This window comes from Corylus avellana, chromosome ca5, assembly GCF_901000735.1.
Source record: "Corylus avellana chromosome ca5, CavTom2PMs-1.0".
Lineage (NCBI taxonomy): Eukaryota > Viridiplantae > Streptophyta > Magnoliopsida > Fagales > Betulaceae > Corylus > Corylus avellana.
The window spans coordinates 15406237-15432894 of record NC_081545.1 but is presented as its reverse complement, the minus strand read 5'-3'; the positions used below and the strand labels follow the sequence as shown (position 1 = coordinate 15432894).

General features: G+C 36.3%; 2 protein-coding genes across 2 annotated transcripts in view; both read left to right on the top strand.

Annotated features, from left to right (window-relative positions):
- LOC132181842 (exocyst complex component SEC6-like) overlaps window positions 1-18331 on the top strand; it is a 52114-nt gene extending 33783 nt beyond the window's left edge. Inside the window, exons 15-16 of the mRNA XM_059595072.1 lie at window positions 13377-13408; window positions 17611-18331. Coding sequence (XP_059451055.1) covers window positions 13377-13408; window positions 17611-18331 — 753 coding nt within the window. The remainder of the gene's footprint in view (window positions 1-13376; window positions 13409-17610) is intronic.
- Window positions 18332-19148: 817 nt separating this feature from the next.
- On the top strand, window positions 19149-23267 carry LOC132181841 (uncharacterized). The gene is made up of 3 exons (XM_059595071.1): window positions 19149-19928; window positions 20028-20959; window positions 21239-23267. Exons 1-3 carry the CDS (start codon window positions 19149-19151, stop codon window positions 23265-23267), a joined length of 3741 nt encoding a protein of 1246 aa, XP_059451054.1.
- The last annotated feature ends 3391 nt before the right edge of the window (window positions 23268-26658 follow it).

The following is a 26658-nucleotide window of genomic DNA, read 5'->3' as shown; positions in this document are numbered from 1 at the left end:
TACTCGTTACCAAACAATGGAAGTACAAAAGAAAAGATTGTCACGATTCTCGTTGATTGTCAATTTTATATTAGGATTTTTATTTTATTTTATTTTATTAGGAATTTAATTTCTTTTCTTAATAGGGTTAGATTTGCTTTAATTACTTTCCTTTCCTTATTAGGATTAGGTTTACTACTGTTACTATGATTAGGTTTACTATTACTACTAGGATTAGGTTTACTATTAATACTAAGATTAGGTTTACTTTCTCTACGAGTATTTCTCTTCTATAAATAAAAGAGCTTATTATGTAAAAAAAAAAAAACTCATTGAATTATTATCAAATCAGAGAATTCTCTTTCAAATACTCTGCGGAGTTTTATCTTTCTTTTAGCCTACGGGCTTATTTTTATCCTTTTGGGTAGAAGACCAAGTCGCTTCTCCTTGCAGAGTCAAAGACGCTGCTCTTTGATTAGTTACCTTAGTTTTCCGCTACATCAGACAAAATTCGCCAGCCTTTGAAAGATGACAAGAGTAGAAACCATATTCCAATCCAAAAAGTGTTGGTTATATGATGTATATTGCATCATTCCATCTACCCGAGCATTGGACTTCAGAGTCTTAGTAAACACAGATTTCTCAAAAGTTAATTTTGAACTATTTGTAGGCCAATCATCTGATACTTGACTGCTACACGCTTCCCTTCGGAATCTAGAAGAAGAATGTTTTTTACTGAAGGGCACAAATCCTGTAAAACATAGAAAAAATTGGATTAATAGAGTAATACATCCCTTGACATTGCAGAGGCATGCTCAAAACATCTCACACAACCAAGAGCTAACCTCACACTTTCCTGCAACTATAGTGGTTCTAGACAGCACACCAAGCAGGCTGCTACAACACTTTATGCAATTCTTGTGCATTTGTCCACCTAATACACTCAGATGTGATTCCCATCATCCAATTACTACTATTACCCACTTGACAGAATCACACGATCTGACCTAAATTAACCACATCATTTCTAAACGTCCTATCTAGGGTCATGATATCTTACACATTAATAAAAATCCCAAAATGGCCAACATTTCTAAGGTCTAACAAGTGTTTCCTTGGGTTAGGTAATATAACAAACAATTCATAAACATTCAATATCATCATAAAATACAAATAAATTATAGATCCAAGCTTATTAACACAAGGACACATCGAAACAAAGAGGGGCATCTATGCTCACACCCTGTTTGGATGCCGAGCAAACTAATACTGTTTTAGTTTCCAAGCCACCCTCAAACAATCCAAACTAGCTGTGCCAAACAAAATTAAAACCAACATAACCATACAGAATTTGTGACATTTTTATGGATCTAATCATAGTGAATGAATTAGAGACTCAAAATTTTGATTTGATCTCTCTTTTCTCTTTCATCACATTTTCTTAGGAGCCAAACAAAGATTTACACTCCCAATGGCATCACTCTGTAATTCGAAGTTAAATCTTAAATAAATATTAGGGGAAAGTCCACATAACCCTCTCTAACTACCACTCAATTGACAATGTCCTCCCCCTTCCCCCCCCCCTCCAAACTACCAAAAATTGTCAATGTTCCCCCCAATAACGAAATTATCCTTAGTAAAATTAAAAAAAAAAACTAAAAAACTAAAACTAAAAAAAAAAAAAAATCCAAACGCTGTAATTTTTTTTTTTTAAATCAATTTTGTAAGAAAAAAATAAATAAATAATTCGATTTTTTTTTTTTAATATAAAAATTGAAAATTTTCGTTTTTTTATTTTTATTTCTGTTTTATAATTTTATTTAAATAAAAATTTACGTTTAAAAAAATAAAATTTTCGTTTAATAAAATGAATTTTTTTAAAAAAACTAAATAAAAAAAATAGTTTTTTTTTTAAATAAAAATTTCCGTTTAAAAAAAATTAAAAATTTTTGTTTAAAAAAACAAATTTTTTTAAAAAAAATATTATTTTTAAATTAAAATTTTTCGTTTTAAAAAAAAAAATCAATTTTTTTTTTTGAATTTATAGGGGTATTTTTGTCTTATTGAGAAATCTATAGAGGCATTTTTGTCTTATTGCTAGTCTTGGGGGAGGACATTGACAATGTTTTGGTAGTTTGGAGAGGATATTGTCAAATTAAAAGTTTGGGGGGACATTGTCAATTGAGTGGTAGTTTGAGGGGGGTATGTGGACTTTACCCTAAATATTATATGGTGCGAAATTATGTCGATTCGTAATCACAAGAGAGAGAGAGAAAGAGAGAGAGACTTACGCGAGCCATTGATGAAGAGATGAGAATAGAACAAGCAGGCTATCAAAACTGGTTACCTCGTAAATCTAAATATATAGAGCATCTTCGGCAGTTGAGGGATATTTTAGTCACTCAAAATCAACTTTTTTAGTTTAGCTACTATTTTTTCACACTGAACTCTAGACTATCTATTTTACAATCTACTTTATTTAACTATTTTTTTAATCTATTTTTTATTATTTTTTCCCACTTATCTCTCTCACTCTCCCTCACCACGCACAATAATCCCTCCCTGTATTCATTTTCCAGCCCAAATCCCCTTCCCCTTTCTCACTCTCGCTCACCATCATAGAACCAGGATTGCTCTCTCCCCTTTCCCCTTTCACCTCTCTCACTCTCACTCACCAACTTTTTGGGTGTAATTTTTTGATGGGTGTCAATTTCGTTGGATGGGTATGGATTTTGAGGTGTGCTTTTCATATGGTTGGATGGGTGTTGATTTGGTTTGATGGGTAAGGATTTTGGGGTGTGAGTTTGGGGTGGGTGTCGATTTTCGGATTTAATTGAAGGTGAGTGAACCAAATAATTCTAAAAGTCTTTTTTGTGTCACTTTTGTGTCCCTCCAATAATGATGTGACTCTTAAAATTACCATTTGATCAAAATTCAATAATGATTAATCACAAGCACAATGGTGATTTTAAGAACCACATCATTCTTGGAGGAACATAAGAGTAACACAATAGGGACTTGTAGCATTATTCTGAGTGAACCAGTGATTTCATGTGTGGGGGAGGAAGATGAGTGAGAGAGAAAGAGAAGAGAGAAGAATCTGTGATGAGGAATCTGTGATGAGGAATCCGTGATAAGAGACAAGAAGAGAAAGTGGGAGAGAAAGAGAAGAAAAAAAATTTGGATGCCAAAATGTGTTTTAGGGAAGATGAACTAGAGAAAGAAAAAGAGGGAGAGAGAGAAAGAAGAATAAAATAAGAAAATGAGACCTTGGAAATCATATTATATTACTTACAGTGGCTAGTTTTTACTGTAGCAATGGTAGGGAAAACTTTCATTTTACAGTATTTACTATATAAAATGGAAGAAAAGAAATCCAAGATTACCCCATATGAATTATGGAAGAAGAGAAAACTTAATCTTAATTATTTTAAGGTATGGGGGTGCAGGGCTATTGTCAGATTGCCTGAACCAAAAATATTGAAATTGAGACAAAAATTCATAGAATGTATTTTCTTAGGTTATGCTCAACAAAGTGAGAGTTATAGGTTCTTAGTTGTTGAGCATAATAATTATGTGGAGGTAAACACTATTATAGAATCTAGCGATGCAGAATTTTATGAAAATAGGTTCACATCAATTCTATCGATTAATGATAAGATGGTGGAACCTAATTAGAAATAACAATGAATCTGGTGAGCCAAGTGAACGTTCTGAAATCATGAGGGGTAAAATAATGAGAAAAAAAAATCTTTTGGACCAGATTTCATTGTATATTTGGTTGAAGAATCTAGAGATTCATCTTGTAAACAAAAGATGATCTCACCTGATATAGATTCAGATCCTTTGACGTATGAAGAGGCTATGAAATCTCAAGATTCTGCATTTTGGAAAGAAGCAATAAATGATGAGATGGATTTTGTAATAGGAAATAACACGTGAATTTTAGTAGACCTACCCTCATGTTCCATTCCTATTGGCTGTAAATGGATTTTAAAAAGGAAATTGAAGGTAAATGGAACCATAGAAAAATTCAAAGCAAGGTTAGTAGCTAAAGGTTTTAAACAAAAAGAAGGTTTAGATTATTTTGACACTTATGCTCCTGTTTCTAGGATTGCTACCATTAGAAATTTGATTGCATTAGCATCCATTTATAATTTCGAAATTCATCAAATGGATGTTAAAACTATGTTTTTAAATGGTGAGCTTGAAGTAGAGATTTATATGCATCAACCCGAGGGATTTGTTTTGCCTAATCATGAACAAAAAGTTTGTAAATTGATTAAATCCCTCTATGGTCTTAAACAAGCTTCCAAACAGTGGCATGAAAAATTTGATAAAGCTGTGATTGTAAATGAATTTAAATCCATTATTCTAACAAGTGCATATATAGCAAGTTTCATAAAAACCAAGGAGTCATTATATGTTTATATGTTGATGACATGTTGATTTTTGGAACTGATTTTGAAAGCACTGAAAATACTAAAAAACTCTTGTCTTCCAGCTTTGACATGAAAGACTTGGGTATTACTAATGTAATTCTTGGTATTAGAATTGTTAGAAATGAGAATAGATTAGTTCTTAATCAGTCTCATTATATTGAAAAGGTTCTTGAAAGGTTTAATAAATTTGATTGCAAAATTGTGACTTCACCTTTTGATGTTAGCATGAAATTGTATCATAATACTGGTAGAGCTGTAGATCAATTGAAATATGCTAGAGTTATAGGTTGTTTGATCTATGCAATGACATGCACTAGACCTGACATTGTATATGCAGTGGGTAAAATGAGTAGATATACTAGTAACCCTAGTCATATTCATTGGATTGATGTACACAAGATTCTTAAATATTTGAAAAAGACCATGGATTATGGTATTTTGTATAGCGGATATCCTACAGTGTTGGAAGGATATACAGATATTAGTTGGATCACGGATAATGATGATCACAAATCAATCAGTGAGTGGATTTTCACCCTTGGTGGAGGAGTTATCTTCTGGGGTTCTAAGAAACAGGCCCTTATTACAGACTCTACCATGGCGGCTGAGTTTGTGGCATTGGCTTCTTGTAGCAAAGAAGTTGAATGGTTGATGAATTTATTAATGGAAATTCCTTTATGGCCAAAACCTATGTCTCCAGTGTCTTTACATTATGATAGTCAAGCTACTCTGTCACAGGCTTATAGTCCTATCTATAATGGCATATCAAGGCATATTGGTTTCAGGGATAGTTATGTAAGGCAATTACTCACTGATGGAGTAATTACCATTGATTTTGTGAGATCTGTTTAAAATTTGGTAGATCAGATCCATTGACTAAAAGACTTGCAAGGGATTTGGTGTAAAAACATCAAAGGGGATGGGATTAAAGCCATTAGATCACCAATAGTGGAAACTCAACTCAACACTTGAAATATCAAGATCTTGAGTTCAATAAGCTAAAGTAAACTATATGTAGTGATTGCAAGCACGACATATTGTATTAGTTTTTAAACTAATAAAACATCCCAAGGTAAGGGTGCTCAAAACTTGTAATGCTATAGTTGAGGTTGTGTGTTATGCGCTTAATAGGCTTATAACATAGTTTTGTTGAAGTGTATTTGTTACAAGGCACTTCTAATGAGCCTACCTATATGAGTACCAGATGTGGTGCTGCCTTCTATGAGACTGAGATTTTGTTTCTAGAGCGCTCGTGAAACTAGGATATACACACAAGGCCAAACCACGTATCGGCTTAAAAAGAAATACCCAAAGAGAAGAAAAGGCATATGTGAGATATGTCCGGTTACTCAAATAGGATAACTGGTTCAAAGTTTATCTACCATGTTATTCTGATTAGCTTTGATATACTATCACTATCTAACGCCCCGGAAATTAATTAACTAGTAATTGACTCCACGATTCATCTCCTAGTCTTATTCTATGAGGAACAAAACTCAGAGATCTCTACTCCTCGAAAAGAGAGGATACTAAGCAGCGAAAATATTAAAATTCTATAAACATTAGTTAATACAACCAAAGCATCTACCACGGATCATCAAAATAGCTAAAATCACACTATACATGTCATCTTTACAAGGGATCCATGCTATACCTTAATATGCAAGCATGCATGATAGCTCTTAAGTCTACAACATAACTCAAAAGTACTAGTTACCATGAGTACCCGCCTACGCTTACAATAAGTCTTCAAGCATCTTCCAGATTTGAATCCTCAACAATAACCGGATGATTCGTGGTATCTATCTTCTGCTAAACTATCTATAACAATATAGTTGTACATATGAAGAAAAAAGGAAAATAATACAAGGGTAAGTCTGACGACTTAGTGAGTATAAACGCACATGACGTACCCGTCATTAAATGGTGAACTCAGTTGTTTATAAAGCATATGTAGCATTATGAGGTGACAGTTTATCATATATGCAATATAGATATAGTATATGCTATAATATGAAAATCATGTCATAATTCAACAGTATGGTCTACCCGAGATAGTACCCATTCTCAGTAGGGTTAGCGCTATCCCGAGGGACCTGTAATACAATACCGATGCCCCGAATATTGTACGCTACTCCATCACTAGCAGCCCGACTAAGTTCGACATTGGGTAGCCAACGCTACTAATGATGTCCGTCCTGTATTGACTAACCATTAGGCAATGGCTGCATACCAGTCAAGAATAACCAATAAATCCAAGGTCCACACACACACATTTGACCATAAAAGTTAACCTGTATAATAAGCCTGTGGCCATTATCTCATATGTACCAGTGTACCATGTCATACGATGCAATTTATTTTATCCGTCTTTTACATGCATGCTTTTACAAGTCTCATCATTATCTTGTTAATCAACATACATTTTCGCAGAAGAGAGTTCAAAGTGGTTCCAAAATGTATTTCAAGAAAGTTGTAAATATACATGTTTGATATATATATAAAATAAGTGTGCTATAACGCCCCGATATTTGATCTAGCAAATATCGAAGTCTTGACGCTGCAACTTTAGAAATACAATCTTACAGCGGAGTATGTATATTTTCTTTTTCTTTTTCTATGACCTAGGAATAACTTGCACAACACAATTGAGCTGACTGAAATATCTCGAGGTGATATATTATTTAACAAAATAGAAATTTGGTTTTCATTACAACATATGTACACACTGGGTGTACTAAATATATGCCACAGACGGCACCAAATTAATATAGTAATATTTATCAAGTTCACACACATCACCACACGTAATAAAAGAGATTAACATAAATGAGACTTGCTCCATAGAGTAAGCATCAATCTTGCAGCAGATGGTCTATCAACCATCAAAACCAGTAAAGGGACCATCATCCTCACTTTCTATTCCTGCATCAAGGTCTATATAAAGATGACATTATCATGTTTACATAAACAAACAAGTGAGTAATCTATTTTCCTAGAGATAAAGACTAGAAAGACTGTTTTGAAAAAAAGTAAGATTTAGGGCTATATATATATATAATGAATGAGTTGCGAATGCAGCTTGATGACATTAGTTTATGTTTTATGATAATCTTTCTTCAGACCTCTCGTCATGAGCTCTCAGCCCGCTTATGTCCGTTATGCCCCCTCACACTTTAGAGATTTACCTATTTGGTGCTGGTAACTACACCGCCCCAGCTTAGTTATATAATAGGTTCGTTGGACGGTTATATACCCCCGTCCACTGAGATACCAACAGTTCCTCGCGGCAATCCACCCAGCTTATTCTTAAGGTGGCTATCTTATCAGCCCATTTTATTAGACACATTATGCAGCAGTTGTATTGCAAAATTATATTAATAAGACAAAATAAAAACTCCTATAACAATAAAACAAAGCTAATACTCAGTAAGTATATCCATACTTACACTCCTTAATGTAAAATTCTGCTCCACTTCTGCATATAAATACATACATTCAAACAATATATACATATTAGTTCATTCTCAAATAATATCATTGTTTAAAGACCCTCATCTTTTTATATTTATTTATTATTCGTCACTTCATCTTTACTTACTCATTTTATTATATTAATCCGAGATAGTCACTTATAAATAACTTTATGTCTAAATTTGTTTCTAGTGACGAGGCTAACGGCCAGTACCACTAAATACAAACTAGTATTATCATATAAATAATATATATATAAAGCATGACTCGTATTTCGGAAATGAGACCAATGGTCCGTACCTACCAAAGTATGAATCAAAATTTAAATAAAAAAAAATGAGAACAAATGATACAAACAATAAATCATGATATTTATACAAGAAACTCTTACCCGATAATTTTTTAGAAGTAAAGCTCCACCAAATCTTCTCTAGGTAGTAGTTTAGAAAAATAAGAACACTTGAACACTACAAGAAAGATCTTAGGCCATATGGTTTTTGGTTTAGAACTAAGAAATAGAATGAAAGGAGGAGCAAACAATTTTACTTGTTCTAAGATTGTAAACGAAAAGTGTTGTGCCAAATACTACATAAATTAATAGATAATATTTAGTACGTTTTAACTCGCAAGTGCACAAGATCAAAACAATAGTATAGTGCAGCAAGTACGAGATCAATTCAACGGAGAGACAAAAAGATAAAAAGATAAATAAAAGGTAGGTCATTGATATTTACCACTAATCATACTTAGATAATATAACAATATGATAATGATCCAATCATATTATGAATACCTAATGTTTGCTAACCTAAGGGTATGAGTGTTTACTCCTTAAGCTATTGATTTCCCTAAGCAACGAATTAGGCATGGGTGTTTACTCTAATTCTTTTCTTTCTTAAAGGATTTAGCATAGGTGTCTACTAAGTTGTTCTTTAAGAAAGCATAAATCTGTGAAAATCGACAAACGCATGAGGCCTAGGGCATGGGTGTCTACTCCCGGTTCCCCATGTTGATTAACCTAAGAACCCGATGTGAATTTTTTTTGTTACTCTTATTTAACTTAGGACTCGATCACCCAAATTGATTTAATTAACTAGTCCATACCACATGTATATATTGATCAGACAAACACATATTAGGAATTCAAGAAAACAGGAATTAATCAAGTTAAGCAATACAATATTAAATAAACATAATTAGGGCTTCAATCTAGCCCTCCTAAAGAGTTAGTTACACATAATTAAAATTTAAAAGAAAAGGGAAAGAAAGAACCGAAAACCGCTCCTAGAAATAGCCTCCAAATTCACCTCCCAAAGTTGTGTCTATTCAATGATTCTTATTCTAAAGGTTTAAAGGTCTTATTTATAGGCTTATGAATACTCTAGAAAACCTAGAAACCCTAGTAAAATCGTAAGGTTTAGCCCTAGTGCAACTAGAATTAGAAAAACCCTAATATGGAAAGCAAAGGAAGTCTGGCCATAGCTTCTGGAATTCTCCAGCCACGGGTGCGCTGGATCGCAACTCGTGTGCACTCGATCGCACCTCTACGATCAATCGTATGTCTTCTACTCTCGATCGCAATGCAATCAAGTCTTCTCTTATGCGCACGAGCGCACGCCTTGCTCTTCACGTCTGGACCTCTCTGGAAGTGTGCTCGATCGCAGGTCCCCTACGATCGATTCACTACCAGAATGCTTTTGCTTGTTTCAAATCTTTTAGCTTTTTTCCAATTTTGTCCTTTAAGCCCGATACTTCTAGGAATGCTTTCTTTTCTTCCAAAAACCTATAAAACAAAGAAAATATAAAAAGGAAGGAAAATAACACAAACTAACAAAACTAAGGAATTAACAAATATAAGTTAAGGGCTAAAATATGAATATTTTGGTATTTATCACACCCCCAAACTTACATATTGCTAGTCCCTTAGCAATACAAAATTAAAAACAAAATGAAAAATGGAATGCAAAAAGATAAATCCATCTTTCGTGAGATGTACGATTGCATTTAGCATATGCAACAAGCCTTTTAAACCCCTAAGAATTCCCTAGAGGACGAATGAAGTCTCGTGAGGGTTTTCCAAGAATGTTACCCACAAACATTATGCACAAATTCATGTTATCCAAAACTCAAGTGTCACTCAAAATTATGATTTTCATTCATTAGCAAGCTTAAAAAGACAAACCCATCTTCTCAATGAATTGAAATTTTAAAGTCTAATTACTTACAAAAGACAAGCAAGGCATCACACGTTCGAAACAGTGTAAAGTGGACTAGCACACAAATATGAAGCTTCCAGTTATTTCCAATGTGCAATGTCTCAATATCTCAAAGTTCACTGAAATCTTCATTAGAATGAATAACTATGGCATAATTTTCTTTTTCTTCTCTTTTTTTTAGTCATGCTATGCATGTCTTTGTTCCCTTAAGCTTTCTAATTGATATATGTAATGAGTGTTAGTCCAATGACTCCCAAACCAGATGGTTTTAGGGCATTAGGTGTAAAACACCCCTAAGGACTTACTAACTAGAGTCAAAAAGGCTACGAAACCAAATTAACTATGACATTAACCAAATCAAAATTCTTCACCTTTTGACGTGAACACTCAATGCTTAATGAGGCAGGAGGTCCAGTTACTTAGTGAAAACCTTATCAATGATCAATTTTTTTTTTTCACATAAATATATGCCAAAGTATCCATCTAATAGATCATCCAGTTTCACCCAAGACATAGAAACACACACACCAGACTTTCATGTCATACACCACAAATTATGTGCTAATGTGCTTATGTAAGATCATATCAAACATGTGAATTCTCAACTGTCCTAAGCAAGTAACCAACTAAAAAACTCATTTATCAGATCATGTGTTCAAAATTTTAAGTTCACTGATGAAATCAAATCACAATTTTTCAGATAAACCAAAATTTTAAGACAAACATGAGTATATATATATATTATAATCAAAAATATAAATATAGGAACAAAGTGTGTGTAAGTGTGTCTCCCATACCCCCAAACTTAAATTACACATTGTCCCAATGTGTGTATAACATAGAAAGATCTTATCCGAGAGATGGACGAAACTGTTTGGAATAGCATGGCTCATAGCACACCCCCAAACTTGAATGCAAGCACACTTGTTCTTGAAAAATAAAACACTAGAGTAACAAAGGAAAACAAAATAAAATAAAATAAACAAAGAAAATAAAAAGGATATGTTGTGGGGTGCCTCCCATGAGCGCTAAGTTTAACGTCTTCAGCCAAATTGTGGCACTTTAAACTTGAAGCACCAGTCTTTTCTTCTCTTGCACCAAAGGGAATGAATTCTTCCTATTGCAAGATGCTTCCAAATGTTTATAGATTGGGGAGGACCACTTTGAGTTTTCTCAAACAGTTTCTCATCCGGAGGGGAATCATGAACTTGAATAAAGTAAGAAGAAAACTCAGGGAGCTTGTCTATCTTGATGTCCTCAATTTGTTCATGTGGTAACTCTAATAGACTTCTCTCCTGGCCTCTTGGTGTTTTAGGAATAAGAGCTAATGTTGAAGAAATCTCAGTGCGCTCTTCTTTTTCCTGATGTGGCTCCTGTGGAACTTTGGTTTGCTCCTCATTCCCCTCTTCCACTTGATTTTCGACAGCTTGCTCATGATAGTCAGTCTCCTCATCCTCCATGTAGTGTCCATTAGAAAAATCTGAATGATCATACATGGGAGATGGTTCCTCTTCACGAACTACTATCTTGAAAATGAATTGTCTCAAACTGGAGCTAAGACAAGAATATGATTGACCATATAATTGTGGAGACGGCTACTCTTCTTGGCATTGTGGAGGCCAATCGGTGGAAGATGGCTCCTCTTGGTATGCTTCTTCTTCTTTGAGACTATTACCTTGCGGTTTGAGGTAGGTCTTCATCTCCTCAAATGCTTGTTGTGTAGTCTTAATCAATGTATTCATCATATCTAACGTCTCTTCAAAAAACTTAAGAGGAGGTGGTTCAGCTTGATATTGCTGTTGTGAAGCTGATTGAGAGGAATATGCATGATCATAGAATTGCTGATATGAGTGATATTGCAATCCATGAGATTGTGGAGCATGAATTCTGGGAGCTTGAGCTTGCCATGAGAGATTAGACTGTTAGCTCCATGATGGGTTACAGGAATCAAAATAGCGGTTGTTCCCCGGTCTAGAGAACGATGTGTTCATGTGCCCATAAAATTTGTTAGAAATTTGTCTCATTGTAGGACATTCTCTAACATGATGATAAGGGTCATGGCAAAATGAACATAGTCTACGGGGTGTCGAAATGCCGCTCCATATGTGTGAAAATAAAATAGCAAAAGGTTAAAATAAAAACAAAATTAAAATTAAAACTTACGAAGATGCAGACTCAACTGACCCTGCATGAAAAGAAAAAAAAAATCAGATCTATAATTAGTACAGTAACTGTGTTGCTGTTCGGATGTGCGATCGATCGCACCGTGAGGTGCGCTTGATCACACTGGTGCGCTCGATCGCCCTGGTTGGGCGCTCGAGCGCACCTCTAGAGGCAGGACAGGAACTACGAAAAAAACTAGAAAAAAAGAAAAATTTTAAAAATAAATTAATTAATTAAAGGAAAAAAAATTCCAAGCTATCCCCGGCAACGGCACCAAAAACTTGTTGTGCCAAATACTACCTGAATTAATAGATAATATTTAGTACGTTTTAACTCGCAAGTACACAAGATCAAAACAATAATATAGTGCAGCAAGTACAAGATCGATCCCACGGAGATTGTTAATTTTATATAGAATTAATTAAAATATGAAAATTGTCACGATATTGATATTATGAAAAGATAAAAAGATAAATAAAAGGTAAGGCATTGATATCCACCATTAATCACACTTAGATAATATAACAATATGCCAATGATCCAATCATATTATGAATACCTAATATTTGACAACCTAAGGGTATGGGTGTCTACTCCTTAAGCTATTGATTTTCCTAAGCAACGAATTAGGCATGGTTGTCTAATCTAATTCTTTTCTTTCTTAAAGAATTTAACATGGGTGTCTACTAAGTTGTTCTTTAAGACAGTATGAATCTATGGAAATCGACAAACACATGAGGCCTAGGGCATGGGTGTCTACTCTCAGTTTCCCATGTTGATTAACCCAAGAACCCGATGTGGATTTCTTTTGTTACTCTTATTAAACCCAGGATTCGATCATCCGAATTGATTTAATTAATTAGTCCATACCACATGCATATGTTGATCAGACAAACACATATGAGGAATTCAAGAAAACGTGATTGATCAAGTTAAGCAACACAATATGATTATCATAAAGGCGCCAATATTGAAATATTAAATAAACATAATTAGGGCATTCATAAGCGCCGAATGTTGCAAATTCAAGCCTCTTAATTTGCATATGTTAATTCCTTAGCATTGTTATTTGTTTGATTTTATTTTGTTTTTGTGTTTTCAGGTGTTTAATAAAGATATAAGAAAATCATTGATTTTGGGCTCAAAATACATTTCAAGTACTGTAGCACATTACTGTAGCTACAGTACGCTCGAGCGCAGCTACAATGCGCTCGAGCGCACACGGGCGGCAGAGACAAAAAGGAGTCCGAAATATAGAAGGAAAGTTTTTTTAGGTCTCCCAATCTGACTAGGAGACTGATTTACGATTTTTTTGGGGATTCTTAGGGCTTCTAGGGTTCTCCTTATCCTTATAAATAGACATCTAAGCATTGAGAAAAAGGGGACATCGCTTCCTAGAGCTAGAAATCAGAAAATTGTCTTTAGAGCTTAGAAGATCATGAGCGGCTAAACCCCTTCGTGGGGTGTTGATGTAACCCTATCCAAGCACAATGGTTTGATTGTATTTAATTTCTAGATTTTCAATTTATGCATGTTGATTGTATAACTATGAGAATTGCCACCTTTTAATTCTGTTCTTAATTATTAAATGCAATTATTCTTAAATTCAAAAATCAATATTTGTGAAATTCTTCTCTTGTCTTAGAAAGTATTTTACTTTTGTTGATCTCAAATCATTCTTGTTTTCTGTGATTATGAAGATGATGGTTATACAATGAGTTTATCTGACATATGATCATTAGGATTTGATAGGCCATGCCTAGGGAAGACGGATTGTACTACACCCTAATTTAGTGTAATTTAGGTAGACAGTATGTGCCAATCGAAGATGGGTTACACTTATTTATTGATTGTATGTATCCTGTTAAAAAATTTGATAATTTATACCTAGGGAAGACGGGTCGTATCTCATCTTAGTGGTTATGTGGACAATCCGTGCTAACCGAAGATAGATTATGCTTATTCTTAAATAAGGTAGTTTTTTTGTTTATTTATAACATGCATAGAATGAATTTCTGGGATTAATTATGATTAGCTATTGTTGTGCGGATAGAGATGAAGTCAATACCCTACTCTCTCTCTCTCATATATTTACTCTCTTTCTTTTCGTTTATTTCATGCACTTTGAATTGACACAAACAAATCAAATCTCTTTTGAATTAAGTTAATTTTAATCTTCCAAATTTTGATAATAGAACCCATGTAGTGCTTGAGATTTGACACCCTCAATATAGCCATATCCTACAGGATTCGTCCTATTGCGAGTGGTAATTTTATAATTGATATTTTTTGTCACAAAAATACCACATCAGGCTTCAATCTAACCCTTCTAAAGAGTTAGTTACACATAATTAAAATAAAACTTAAAAGAAAGGGGAAAGAAAGAACCGAAAATCGCTCCTAGAAGTAGCCTCCAAATTCCTCTCCCAAAGTTGTGTCTATTCAAGGATTCATATTCTAAAGGTTTAGAGGTTTTATTTATAGGCTTAGGAATACTCTAGAAAATCTAGAAACTCTAGTAAAATCGTATGGTTTAGTCCTAATGCAACTAGGATTAGAAAAACCCTACTATGGAAAGCAAAGGAAGTCTGGCCGCAGCTTCTGGAATTCTCCAGTGATCGGATCCCGTGTGCGCTCAATCGCACCTCTGTGATCAATCATATGTCTTCTGCACTCGATTGCAATGCGATCGAGTCTTCTCTTGTTCGCACGAGCGCACATCTTGCTCTTCATGTCTGGACCTTTTTGGAAGTGCACTCGATCGCAGGTCCCCTACAATCGATCCTACCACCAGAATGCTTTTGCTTGTTTCAAATCTTCTAGCTTTTTTCCAATTTTGTCCTTTAAGCCCGATACTTCCAGGAATGCTTTCTTTTCTTCCAAAAACCTATAAAACAAAGAAAATACAAAAAGAAAGTAAAATAGCACAAACTAACAAAACTAAGGAATTAACGAATATAAGTTTAGGGCTAAAATATGAATACTTTGGTACTTATAAGAAAGCTCAAGTGAAAGTGACTTAACTTAGGCTTCTATTTATAAGAGAATGAATGGCTAGGATTTATTTTTTCACTTTTGATCTTGAGATGTATTTAACCAAAAGAATGAACCTAGTCCATATTTCATGATCTATACCAATTAGCATTTTCGTCCAAAATGGGGGCAGTATATCCTGATCCATTTTTCGATGTCCAAACTCACACCGATTCACATGAAATTTTGAGTGTAGATAAAGGACTCTAAGACAAATGTTTTTTTTTATCTTTGATTTGACTTCATCCGAGTTCGCTTGAGTCTATTTTTGGCCTGTACAAAGTTTCCGATTCAATTTAGACTTTAACTACTTGCATTTCCACTTGGCCACTTGCCTTATTAAATTATTATTATCATGATATTTCCCATAACCCTTATTACTAGAAGACTTTAAGCTTTCAACAAAGGTAGCCAGCCTTGGTATCTTTCTTTAGCAGTTTTAATTTCGTTAGACAGTATCAAAATTAAGACACTATTTCTTAGGCTAAAAACTAAAAAGCTTCAAATTAATTTCTGACTTCACTAAACACCAATATAAATAATTTATTTACTAAATTGGGTTTAATTATGCCCATAAACATATTAGTGAAGCTAAATTTTAGAATTGAAGTGATATACAAAAGATGTCAAAAATCAGTGTAATATACCTTTAACACTAAATAGTTATTTAATATTGTTAATACACATATCATTGTTCTAATTTATCTATTATTCTTTTAATCTATTTAATATTATTTAAATAAGAGTTTTAAAATCTAGGTCGTTACACGTGCAATGCGGGAAAAGTAACAATAAGTATCTCCATGTGAGTTTGTACTCACCTAGGTTGTAAGGCTCCTCCATAAAATCCCATTGAAGCTCCATAACCTCGAATACTGAGAAAAGATCTATCATTAGTTCTAAACTCGAGCTAAAACAAACCTATAACATAAAACAAGGGTGGTAGAACATCGGGCCAAAACAACGTTCCTTGGAACGTCACTGGGTGAGTGCTCGGCCCCTAGGGCGAGCGCTCGACCAGAGAAGTTCAGGTAAAACCTCATTTGGTCCAATGCTCTCCCGACCTTCCTCAACTGGTCCTAAGGCTACAAAAGGGGTTTCTAACACTTCCTAACCCAAAACAACGTCTCCATGCATAAAAAAAATAAGTCTAACGGAAAGGAAATGCTAAACCAAGCTTAAATCAAGATCAAAGACAAAAACCTAACTAGAAGCTCAAACCAACAACTAAGCTAATTATGAAAAGCATAACAACTAAGTAAGAAACAAGCTAAGCTTAGAAGATTACCTCCTTGAAGCGAAACCTCCAAGAAATCTTTCCTTCTCCTCCAAGAACACCAAGGAAACACTCAAAAGCTCACACAACACTCAAGCAGCACTTCTGGGGCGAAAAATGGGCTTAGGAATGAATTGGGGGTGAGGTATTTGTGGGGGAAGAGGCTGAGGGAAAAATGAAAAATATCAGGAAAGGATCAAGCGCTCGTTGTACTACAGAGTCGAGTGCTCGTGTACTATTCACAACAATCCAAAAATGCTTTTCAGGCGTTGCAGGAGAATCTCTGAAAAGGAACGAGCGCTCGGGATTCAAAAATCCAAGATTCCCTCTTAAGACAATGTTTCCAATGCTTTCTCATCCTTTAGGAATTATCCCTTAACCTTCACACCGTAATTAATACCATACTCATTGGTTACCATGTATAAGCTGATTCTTCAGTACTACAAGCATTGGCACCTCAGTTGATCGTTCGGTGCAACAGTAAATTCTTAAAAGTCGAAGGTCCTACACTTAACCAAATGAGAACCAACACTAACATCATAATTAGAATGTACTTAGCCTTAATTTATTTTCAAGGTATTACACACTAAGTGAAGGTTCAAGTCCTCAAGACACCTTCATTTATGAATGAGTTTTCCTATTCTATTCAAGTTACTTTTTGGGCTTCACTTACAATGAAAAACGAAGGCAAGTATCTCAAAAGCTATGTCTGAAAAAGTCTCCTAAGCCTTCGAAGAACCTAATGGGGACAATGGTTGGTGTAGCCTTTGCGGTGGCGCTTACTATTTGTCTGTAATCTGTTAGGGAGAAGGTGGAAGAGGATTGTCTTGGACTATTTTTTTGGTAGACGGTTTTGCCACGAGAACAATTTTGTGCTTAGTGTATGTTAATTTTCTCCCTAGAAATCTCAAATCTAGGGCAGAAGGAATTGATTTCTTAGCCGAGAATTGTTTTTAAGACAGTTCAGTGTTTTCTCACTAGGCTTCACACCTAGGGGAGAAGGATTTGTTTCCCTTATCTCTTGAAGATTTAGGGAGGATTGTGAACGTGTTAACCAGAATTTCCAGATTGAAGAGATGGCGGAAGACATGCCAAATCCATGGCCTTGTCATCCGTTGCTCGAAGAAGAAGATGTGGAGGTTGAAGTCTTCACGGAGGAGGTGCATAAGGCAGCAACCAGAGGCAAACTATGTGTAGTTGGGAAATTATTTGTAGATAGATATGTGAGCATGGAGACCCTCAAGAATGCCCTGATGAAATGGTGGAGACCTCTGGAGTCTTTAATATTCAAAGTGCTGGGTGAAAATCTCTTTCTTATTGAGTTTGAAAATACTCGAGATAAAGAGAAGGTTCTTAAGGGTAGACCCTGGGTCTTCGAAGGTGATCTATTTTTGGTGGAAGATTTTGATGGCCTTTTAGCGCCTTCAAAAATAGCTTTCAATAGAGCGTCATTTTGGATACAAATGTTTCACCTACCATTGGTCTGTATGAACAGGGAAGTGGGAAAGAAAATAGGGGCTATTGTCGGAGAAGTGGAAGAGGTTGATACGGATGCGGAAGGGATCGGTTGGGGGGAATACTTAAGAGTTAAAATCTCTTTAGATTTGTCAAAACCTCTTTCCAGGGGACGTAAATTGAAGCTGGAAGGGAAATTAACATGGATTGCCTTCCAATATGAAAGGCTCCCAAAGTATTGCTTCCATTGCGGAGTCATCCGACATGGGGGGGGGGTGCCCGAAGAAGAGTAATATGCGAAATACGGAGCCGGCAAAATTGGCCAGGGATTGAGGGTGTCTTCTCCAACTCGACGAAATGAAAAAAACACAGAAAGGCAGAGCTTCAAACCGGGACAGGCGTGGTCGGTCCATGCAAGTATGAGAAATCATGATTCTTTGAGCTCTAAACCGGGGACACCCAGGGGGACGGAGGAGTCAGGGGAGGAGACGCCATATTGCCAACAGGAAAATTTCGCCAAGACTGGTAGCAGAGTTAGCGGCGCTGATCAAGGACTCTATAAAGGATCCCGCCATTTGGGGGATATGACAGATACGGCTGGATTTGGGGGAGGAAATCCTGGAATTGATTTGGAATCAAAAGAAGGGAATCATGGAATTAAAGGAGGGTGCGAAGCATGGGTGTCACCAAAAAATACTTCCTTTTTGAGCAACAATGATGAGCTGGAGGGGGAATCTCAAAATTCTGGCGGAGATATTGACTCACACGCGGTCAAGGATATTAAAGGAGGCCTTTTAGCCAAAGGAAAAAAAAACAAGCGAAGATGGGTTTGAAGTACAGCCCAGGAGGATCCTCATATCCGGGCCCAATAATTGCAGACGTGGCCCGGACAGTTAAAGCGGCCCAAGAAGCAACCCGTCATCCGGAACAGGCACTGGTAGCGTGGAAAAGAAAATATGGGGAAGAAGATGAGGTTCCAGCTTCTAAAAAGAGAAAGGGATATAGGGGAGAAGGTCGCTTGGCTGAAAAGGGACGAAAAATCAGTGAAAATGCAACAACTATTTCAGGATCGGGAGTGGCGGAGGCTGCGGGATAGCCCCGCCGACCGATATGATGATTCTTAGTTGGAACTGCCGGGGGCTTGGGAACCCCCGAGCAGTTAAAGCCCTGAGCCGTTTGGTGAAGCAGAAGAGACCCAGTTTGGTGTTCCTTATGGAAACCAAGCTCCGTCAAACAAAAATGGAGCAAATCCGATGTACACTTGGTTATAATGGATTATTTGTTGTGGATAGTATTGGAAGGAGTGGGGGATTGGCGTTGTTTTGGAGTGAGGAGATTAATGTCGAAATTCAAAATTTTAGCCAGTATCATATAAATGGTGTGATTCGAGACCAACCAAATCATGTGCCATGGAAATTCACCGGTTTCTATGGTCATCCCGAAATGGGCAAACGACATGAATCGTGGTGTTTGCTAAAAATCTTGGCACGATTTTCACCCTTACCTTGGGTATGTATTGGGGACTTTAATGAAATATTGTTCCCATCGGAGAAATGGGGTGGGAATACAAGGAGCAGGAGGCTGATGTGGGATTTCCAGCAGGCTTTGGAGGAATGCGACTTAACGGATTTAGGTTTCTTGGGGCCTAAATATACCTGGAACAATGGTAGGGAGGAGGAGGATTTTATAAAAGAACGGCTCGACAGAGGGGTAGCAAATCATGAATGGAGGGACCTATTTCCCAATGCTGAATTACGGGTGGAGTTTGCTTTGGGATCGGATCATCTACCTGTCTTTTTGTGTCTAAAAGGAGAAATTGGGAGGAGAAACAAGGTTCCAATTTTCAGATATGAAGCTAGTTGGGCTCTTGAAGAGGAGTATGGTGCAGTGGTTAAAAACTCTTAGGAAGAAGCTCCAAGGCAGGACGGCCCGTGGGAAAATCTGGCGGTGAAACTTCAATGTTGCAAAAAAAAATTTCTGCAATGGCAGCAGAACCGGCGTAATCCTCTAAGCACTATAAACCGACTCAAAAAGGAATTGTTGAATATTCAAGGGAATGAAGGGGCAGCTTCGGTTTTGGAGGCAAAGAAGATAATGAAGGAGCTACAACTTTTGACTGACCAAGAAGATATCAGATGGAGTCAAAGAGCAAAAGTCACGTGGCTTAAAAATAGGGACAAGAACACACGTTTCTATCATGAATGTGCTAATGCAAGAAAGAGGAAAAATTTTATAGGAGAAATCCTGGATGAAACGGGGCAGGAGTGGAATAATACAGAGAAGGTGGAAATGGCTTTTGTTACATATTTCTCTAGACTATTTTCTGCTGGAGAGCAAGGGGACATGGAGCAATGTCTCCAACATTTGAGCTTACGGGTTACAAGGGAGATGAACACAGATTTACTCAAAGAATTTTCAAAAGATGAAATAAGCACCGCATTGATGCAAATGGGTCCCCTCAAGGCCCCGAGCCCGGATGGTTTCACAACTGGTTTCTTCCAAAAACATTGGAGCACTATGGGGGACGAGGTATGCAACGTGGTTCTTGATATTCTCAATTCTGGAAAAATGCCTGATGAATTAAATTCGACTCATATTGTGCTAATTCCAAAAGTCAAAAACCCGTCGTGTGTGACGGAATTTCGACCAATAAGTTTATGCAATGTTATATATAAGTTGGTGTCTAAGGTGTTGGCTAATAGATTGAAGAGGGTCCTTCCCCTAATAATTTCCCTAACACAAAGTGCTTTCATCCCGGGTCGGCTGATTTCGGACAATATATTGGCCGCATATGAAACGCTTCATACTATGCACACCGGAATGAAGGGGAAAAAGGGCTTTATGTCGGTCAAGCTCGATATGAGCAAGGCCTATGACAGAGTCGAATGGAGCTTTTTGGAGGCGGTCATGAGGCGTATGGGGTTCGATATAAAATGGATTAATTTAATTATGATGTGTATTACATCCACAAAGTATGCTGTCTTAGTGAATAGGAAGTCGTGTGGCAATATTACTCCTTCTTGGGGGATCCGACAAGGAGATCCCATTTCACCTTATCTTTTTTTAATTTGTGCCTAGGCTTTGAGTTCTTTGTTGACTAAGGCAAATACCGATGGGTTGCTGACGGGGGTGCCAACTTCCATAAGAGGTCCCCATGTTAGCCATCTATTTTTTGTCGACGATAGCTTATTGTTTTGCAGGGCAAATATTGTACAACGGAGCAATTTGACAAATATTTTAAGAGTGTACGAAGTAGCTTTGGGACAAAAATTGAACCAAGATAAGACAGCAATATTTTTTAGCAACAATACCCGGCCTATTGACAGAGACTCGGTGTTGGAGCTTGCAGGAATTCCAGCTTCACAAAGATATGACACCTATTTGGGTCTCCCTGCTTTAGTTGGAAAGTCGAGAACAATAGCTTTTCGCCACATCATAGACCGAGTTAGGAAGCGATTAAACGATTGGAAACTAAAGTTCTTGTCCCAAGCTAGGAAAGAGATCCTTTTAAAGGCGGTCGTTCAAGCTATTCCGACTTATTGTATGAGTGTGTTCCGTCTTCCGAAATCCCTATGTTCGGAGATAAACTCACTTATGCAAAAGTTTTGGTGGGGGCACAAAGAGAAGGATAAAAGGATTGCTTGGATGAGTTGGAGCCGTATGGGTCTCTCAAAAAAGCGCGGGGGAATGGGTTTTCGAGACTTTACTTGCTTCAATACGGCCCTTTTGGCTAAGCAATGTTGGAGGATATGGAAAGTGCCGGATAGTTTTGTTGCAAAGATTTTGAAAGCCAAGTATTTTCAGGAGAGTTCGATTTTGGAAGCCCCGCTAGGAAGAAAACCGTCTTTTGCGTGGCAAAGCATACATAGTTCTTGCGGATTGCTTCGAGAAGGATTGATTTGGAAGGTGGGATGTGGTGAAAAAATTCGTATATGGCATGATAGGTGGATTCCTCAACCTCACTCTTTCAAGGTTCAATCGAAGCCGTCTATTCTAGCCCCTACAGCGACAATGAAGGAACTTTTGGACGATGATACAGGAGGGTGGAACCATAATCTGGTGAATCAGATTTTCTCACCAGAGGAGGCCCAACTTATACTCTCCTTACCACTCAGTGGATCACGACAAGAGGATGCTCTCATCTGGAGGGGTACAGCCAAGGGGGTATTCTCTGTTCGCAATGCTTACCATATTCAAAAAGAGTTGGACAGGGTGTATCAAGCTGAAAGTTCCTGTGGAGGTCCGTCTAGCGCCATTTGGGTTAAGCTGTGGAAGTTGCAAATCCCAAACGTGGAGAAAAACTTTCTTTGGAGGGCCTGTAATGAAATACTTCCGACTAGAGCCAACCTCTATAGGCGTCATATTATTGAGAACCCGAAGTGTCTGATCTGTGAATTAGAAGATGAAACGGTAGTACATATTCTCTGGAATTGTCCTTCAGCTGCAGACGTCTGGGGAGCAAGGGAAAGAGTTTTCCAGAAAAGTTCATTATGTGGTAGGACTTTTTTTCAACTAGCTGAGGAAATGTTTGCAAGGTGTGACCGAGAGGAAATAATTCAGTTTGCGGGCCTTGCCAGGCGAATATGGCTTCGGCGCAATGAAGTTGTCCATGGGGGCCAGTTCACTTCTCCAGCAGAGGTTATCAGGGCCACTTTGAGTGCTATTCTGGAATACAATGCTGCTAATGTGGTGGGTGGAATTCTATCCAATACGCAGAGATCTATAAGATGGGAGGCACCACCAGTGGGCTGGATATTGGCAAACTGGGATGCTTCGATCAACAAACAGCAAGGTTGGTGGGGAATGGGTATGATTCTAAGGGACTCTAGGGGTCGGATGATTGCAGCCAAGTCTTCTTTTCGGTTGGGAGTATTAGATCCCACAGTTGCTGAGGCCATAGCTGCTTTGGAGGCCATCTGGTTTTGCAACAGATTGGGCTATGATTGGATTCAATTTGTGGGTGATGCAAAGGTGGTGGTGCAGGCTGTGCTATCAGATGAAACGGATTGGAGTCCAACGGGCCATATTATTGAGGCGATTAAAACTGAAATTCGATCTTTCTCTCACTGGCAGATGCTTTACGTGCAAAGGGAAGCTAACCACATAGCTCACGTATTGGCAAGGGAGGCTTCAAAACAGTGCATGGAAAATGAGTGGTTCAATGACCCACCAGATTGTATTAAGGACCTTCTTGTCCTTGAGCAAGATGTACCTGTTATTTTGAGTTAATCAATGAAGCTATTCTTATTCAAAAAAAGTTACTTTTTGATTTTGAAAATGTTGGGGGATTGTAGAAATATTTTCAAAATCAATAGTTATTAAATATTATTTTGTGTCTTGGGAATATTTTAAAATTGAAAGTTTTAAAGAGCATTGAATGAAGAGAATCTCACATTAAAAAGAGGAAAAGTAAAGTTGGCATTTATAAGGTTCAACTAACTTTAAGCTATTAAAAAAACTTGGGTCTACATTAGTAGTACATGCTAGTAAGGTGCAAAGCACTGGACACACACGCGCTCGTGGCGTGGGCTGTAGGGCGCTAGTGGTGCTTTGATGGCGCTGTTTGATAAGCAATTTAATTTCGAAATTCAAAACAGCAATTTAATTTCGAAATTCAAAAACAGTAGTACAGCAATTTAATTTCAAAATTTAAAAACAGCAGTTTAATTTCGAAATTATCTAAGCAGTTGTGTGGATAATTATCTCTAATTATTTAATTAATTTAAAATCTTTTCTATGTATTTTAATATATTATCTGAGTCTTTGTTTCTGAATAGAATAGAAAAATCTGAGGGTATTTTCGGATTTAATTTCGTTTTGTGCAGAATGCAATTAAATACAGAAGTTTTATGGGCTCTATTGTATCCTGGAGAAATATTTGTTGTAACCTTCTTGCATACCATATCTAGTGGGGGCAAATAATTTCTTAAGGAAAGTGATATTGTAACACACCTTAAGAGCAATTTTGTTTTCTGTATTTCCCCTATTTCTTTTACAATATATGGGTTGAGAAATTTGATATAAATTTTGGATAGAAATTATTATTAAAAATTGGTTCACTAAGGATCATAATATACCACCATACTTCTACAGCCGACGTTCACAACGGCCTACTCTATCGACACTAACTTGATGGTAGCCATTTTATCTTTTGACGGCTCCACTCACCTATTAGTATTTTAATCTACCCTATAAGTCACTCTTTTCATGACAGGGTGTCTAGCTTTGATATCAAATGATATAAATCTTGAGTAAAACTCACCCTTAAAAACTGGCTTACAAGGGGAAGGTTTCCAAAAGCTTCTATGCACATAGTGAAGATTGTACTTAACTCATGTGAGACACTAAGATCATAATAGAATCACGGACTGTATTTCTTCTGTCCATTTCTAAAATTGTTGAAATATATATCTACATTTAGATTTAGGGGTTCCTCGGAGCGATTTTGTTTTTAAGGTAGATGCATGGTTTTTTTTTTTCTTTTCTTTTTTTGAATGAATAAGAGAGATGCATCTTGTTAGAGAACACGCTCTTTATAGGTGAACTCTGCATTAGAGGGTGAAGGTTAACTAACACTCTCATCTTAGGATGTGGGCTCAAGCATGTGAATTGGCTCAAGGTGTTGGGTGTAGATGTGCAGGCCTTTGATATTGGGCCTACTTAACTTAACAAAAATGAGATCAAACCTTTTAAAAGAGACCATAAAAGCTAAAAATGATATGCATAATTTAATAGTTTATTTTTTTTATTAATAGAGTGATTTACATACCCTTAATCATAATTAACTAAGTAAACCCTTGCTAATTTTCTTACCCTAAAATTATAAACATTTCATGCAAAATACCACCTACTTTTTGAGAAAAATTGCTTTGCATGTAAAGACATGGGCAATAAGAAATGACTTCTTTTCTTGTTTTCCCATAAGCCCATTTTTCCCCATTTACACTCCACCCCCTTTGAAAAATCCACCTAGCTTTCTCTCTTCTCCCCATTCTTCCATTTTCACTTCCGTACACCTCCCTTCAAACATTTAAGTCTCTAATTGACAAATGGTTTTCTATTCTTATTTATTGCATGCCAAAATGCCACGCATTTCAAGAATTTGTTGCATTCGCCTACAATTTTGATTAAGGTTGCAAGTAAGGGTAGGTTTGATATTGTAATTTTATAGGTAAAAAGTGCGATTTTAAATTAGATCGTAGAAAATGAATTATTTCGGATTGTGTTTTTAAAAGAAAGGTAAATTTGGAAGATCATACTTTGTTTATGCTTAGTGTACTTTTAAAAGAAAATAATAATAATCTTGTTTACGAGCTTGGCACCAATGTAATGTGGATCATGATTAAGAGAAAATACAAGTCACATTTGTATGGACAATATTGTTTGGAATTGCATTAACTAGCTTAAATACTGTATGAGTAACTCTATTCATTATCTTCCATCCCCAATTATTTGCATTATGATAGCATTAATTAGCGGTGAAAATGCGGCTGCTCGCATCTGCTAGCCGCATATGTGGATGCGATTATCAAAAATCATTATCCGTATATGAAGATGCATATAGCGGTTTTAAAAAATACGAATGCGGTTTAACCACATTTGCATCCGCCTTTTCACCCCTAACATTAATTACAGTGCTTTTGGTATATAAAAAGCTATGTCAAGAAAAAATAGGTTCATTTGGTAGAAAACAATAAATTTAAAAAAATAAAAAAAAATAAAAAAAAATCTTATTTTTTTTTAAAAAAATTTTGATTTAAAAACAAAGCCAAAAACTGTGTTTTAAGAAAGCTTGAAAATAAAGTTTTTTCTACTAAGCTCTTTTAGGCTTTTCTATAGATAGAAGATCTATTTTCTAAGCAAGCTTTCTAAAATGTCAGTCTCTCTTAATGAAAAAAAAAAAAAATTAATGGAAAACTTAACATTTATGAGCAAGTTTACAATTCATACACTTGATTGTCCACTACATTAAAAAGTGCCTTTTGGCTTCTGGCATAAAAGTGTGATTAATTTCAACATCCTATTTGGAGCATCTACTCATGCTTGCCCCAAAGATTGCCCTTCAAATTTGAACTAGGCCAATTTCATTGACCCAAATAAAGCAAATTTTATTTTGTCAGCCAAATCTTGAAGCAAATATAGAGTGGGTTTTACAATTTTGTCACAGACTGTTCATGTCCTTGTGGAAATCATTTCCCATAATCTTTTTTTCTCTTTTCAGTAACCATACTAGAGAATTTTTGTATCATTAAGGCTCAGTCTGTGGTACAAGGCATGGGCTGTAGTCAGGGGCGGAACCAAGATTGAGAGGAGAGGAGACGTAACTAAAAAATGAAGATTTTAAAGGGTAAAAAATTAACTTTGGGAGGTCGAACTCATAAAAAAGCATAAACTTTAATAAAAAATTCAAAATTTTTAGAGGTTTTCTGTCCCAAGCTTAGGGCAGTTCTGCCCCTTGCTACAATTTTTGTTCCAAAAATATGAACACTTTCTAACAGGCTCGCTAACTGAAGATGAAATGACCAGTCCTCAATCCTCATAGTAGTGGTCAAAATGTTAGGCATTGCCTTTGAAGATTGCTTCCATGTGGTCTAGTTGTATCTGGAAATAGTCAAAATAT